Source organism: Oryx dammah, unplaced genomic scaffold (assembly GCF_014754425.2).
Source record: "Oryx dammah isolate SB20612 unplaced genomic scaffold, SCBI_Odam_1.1 HiC_scaffold_28, whole genome shotgun sequence".
NCBI classification, from domain to species: Eukaryota; Metazoa; Chordata; class Mammalia; order Artiodactyla; family Bovidae; genus Oryx; species Oryx dammah.
Window position 1 is genome coordinate 17,034,852 of NW_024070212.1, and position 2,624 is coordinate 17,037,475.

The following is a 2,624-nucleotide window of genomic DNA, read 5'->3' on the forward strand; positions in this document are numbered from 1 at the left end:
CCTATTTTATACATTCTGCTATATATAAAATCTAAAAACAATAAAGTTCTGTTGTATAGGGCATGGAGCTCTATTCAATATCTTGTAATAACCTATGATGGGAAAGAGTCTGAAGTTATACAAACTAACACAATATTGTATAACTACCCTAGATAAATAAATAATTTTTTTAAAAAAGAAAAGAACCACCAAAAAGATCTATTAAAAATCAGAACCTAAGACTTTAAAAAAAATTGCACACATTCTGGGTGTTTCTAATTACTTCTCCCTGTGACCCCAATCTTCCCACCCAGTTCTACCCAAGCTTCCTTTTAACTCTTATCCTCTTAGGAGGACTTGAGCCTGCAATCTCGTCCTCTAAATAATGAGAGCCACCCAAGGAGTGAAGTATTTAGATCAAAATTTTAAATGAAACACCCTGTTCACTGTGTGATGGATGAATTGCAGGGTATGTGGACACAGGGATCAAAGAACAGCTTGAGGGCCATTGCAATTGTTCAGGTGAGAAACGACCTCAGCCAAAGCTTGGAGGGTGTGGGTAGGAGTAGCAAGGATTGATCTCTGGTGTGGGGGTAGGGAAGAAGAAGAAATGAAGGTAGGGAATGATGTGGTTTCTCTGGCTTTGGTGAATGCACAGATGGTATTATTACCCAAGAGAGAGAATCCCTAAAGAGGAATGACAGTGCGTGTCCCTGGAGGTGGGCGGGGGGTAAGGGACACTAAGTGCCTTTCAGACCCATTGACTTTGGGTGCATACGGCATTCTCAGAAGAGATGTCCCTGACATACGCTCATGATTATGATGAAATAGCTTTGGGTTACTTGAAACAACCTGTCTGAGATGACGTTAAGTTATCAGAGCCAGATGGTTCCTTGGTGGCTCAGCAGTTATGAATCTGCCTATAATGCAGGGGATGTGGGTTTGATCCCTGGGTCAGGAAGACCCCCCCCTGGAGGAGGAAATGGCAACTCACTCCAGTATTCTTGTCTGGAAAATCCCACGGACCGAGGAACTTGGTGGGCTACAGTCCATAGCGTCACAAAGAGTCAGACATGACTGAGTGCACACACGAGGTGATTCCCAGGAAGGAAAGAGCCCCATGTTCTGATGTGGTTGATGGTAGGTAGTAAAGGCTACAGAAATGTCAGGGAGGGAAAACCACTGCAATGGCCTTAGATCTGTATTTCTCCAGGGTATTCAACACTTTTGGCTTCCCTGATTCCAGTTGACCCAAACTCTGCTTCCCTTAGTGACATTTTCTCTATCAGAGACCAGTCCCAGAAGTCCCTCTTCTCCCCATTTTCCCCAATTCTGCTACTTTACTTTCCTAAAGTCTTCCTTAACCATGACTCTTGGAAAACACGAGCACATTGTGTGGAGAGAAAATCTGGGCAAGCACCAAAACCCAGGTGGAGCCCCCTCTCCTTACCCATGCCTTTGGCCTTGGGCTAGGATTGGGTTCAGTGGGTATAATGGAAGGCAGTGCTGAACTGAGATGAATAGATCCTCCTCCCTCAGCCAAGGTAACCCATTCCCTCTTCTTGACTGCTGAGTGCTACTTTCAGGAACATGAGTGAACTTTTGTTCTGCTATTATTTTCATTTCATTTTTAGAAGCTGTTGAATGTATTGAGTGGTTTGGGGTACAGAATCAAAGAGGGGTCAGAATATCTGTCTACCTATGGGAACTGGCCAAGAGAGTCATTCTCAACCTTTAACCTGCACACAGGGTTTTATATGGTGAATGATAGAGGGGGAAAAGTCAAAGAAAATACAGGATTCCAAGCCTTCCAGGATTTATTCTGTATTATTATACACACTCACAGATTCAGCTATAATAGTGGGGATGTAATCAGAGTAGCTGTAGTCACTCTCTCCTCAGGTAAAGCCTCTGGCCACCTGAGGTTGGGATTGGCCTCATCAGGGGTGGATGCTGGGCTATAACTTCCCCCACCCCAGCCCTATCAAAGAGACATGCAGAAAGTCAGGGTCAGGCAGGTTCACAGATAAGGCGGGTCACCCAGGTTGGGGGCCCAAGGTAAGTGAGGCCACTGGCTCTCTCTTCACTTGTATGGGATTTCCGGGGGCCTCTGGGACACTGCAGGTGGTTACTTATGTTTAGAAGGCACGACACCTCCTGCTTCTTCAGAGGGCGAGGCTCTTCCCTTCAGTGGCAGGACTGGGTGGATCTCTTGGAGCTGGCAGGGAGCTGGGACAAACACAGGCTGTTTCAGCTGCCCCTCCTGCTGCCCCAGCAGCTGCTCCTCTTTCTTTCCCATTTGCTCCTCTCTCTTAGCTGGCTCTTGACCCAAGTGCTGGCCCAAGACCCTCTTCTCCTGTTCCAGCTGTCCTTGCAGCTGCTGCTCTCTTTGTGTTTTCTCCTGCTCCAGCTGCAGCCGCAGGTGTTCCGCTCTCTGATGTTCTGCGTGCTGTTCTTTTTGCTGCTGCACTTCCTGCTCCTGTAGCTCCTGGTGTTGCTTTTTGACATGCACTTCCTGTACTGGTGACTCTCGCTGCTGCAGCTCCACATGCACTTCCTGTACTGGTGACTCTCGCTGCAGCTCCACATACTCTTCCAGCACCTGTGACTCTTGCTGCTGCTGCTGCACACGCTCTTCCGGCACC

The 2,624-nt window shown here is 47.3% G+C and overlaps 1 protein-coding gene across 10 annotated transcripts in view; it reads right to left on the minus strand.

The window, feature by feature from the left end:
• Positions 1 to 1,778: 1,778 nt before the first annotated feature.
• The window catches only part of IVL (involucrin), a 3,032-nt gene continuing 2,186 nt past the window's right edge, over positions 1,779 to 2,624 (minus strand). For 7 of the 10 annotated variants that reach the window (XM_040230605.1, XM_040230603.1, XM_040230604.1 and 4 more), the window contains one exon: positions 1,779 to 2,593. In XM_040230605.1, coding sequence (XP_040086539.1) covers positions 2,108 to 2,593 — 486 coding nt within the window. In that variant the 3' untranslated portion in view covers positions 1,779 to 2,107. The remainder of the gene's footprint in view (positions 2,594 to 2,624) is intronic. The other 3 variants (XM_040230602.1, XM_040230595.1, XM_040230598.1) reach the window with 2 other exon arrangements.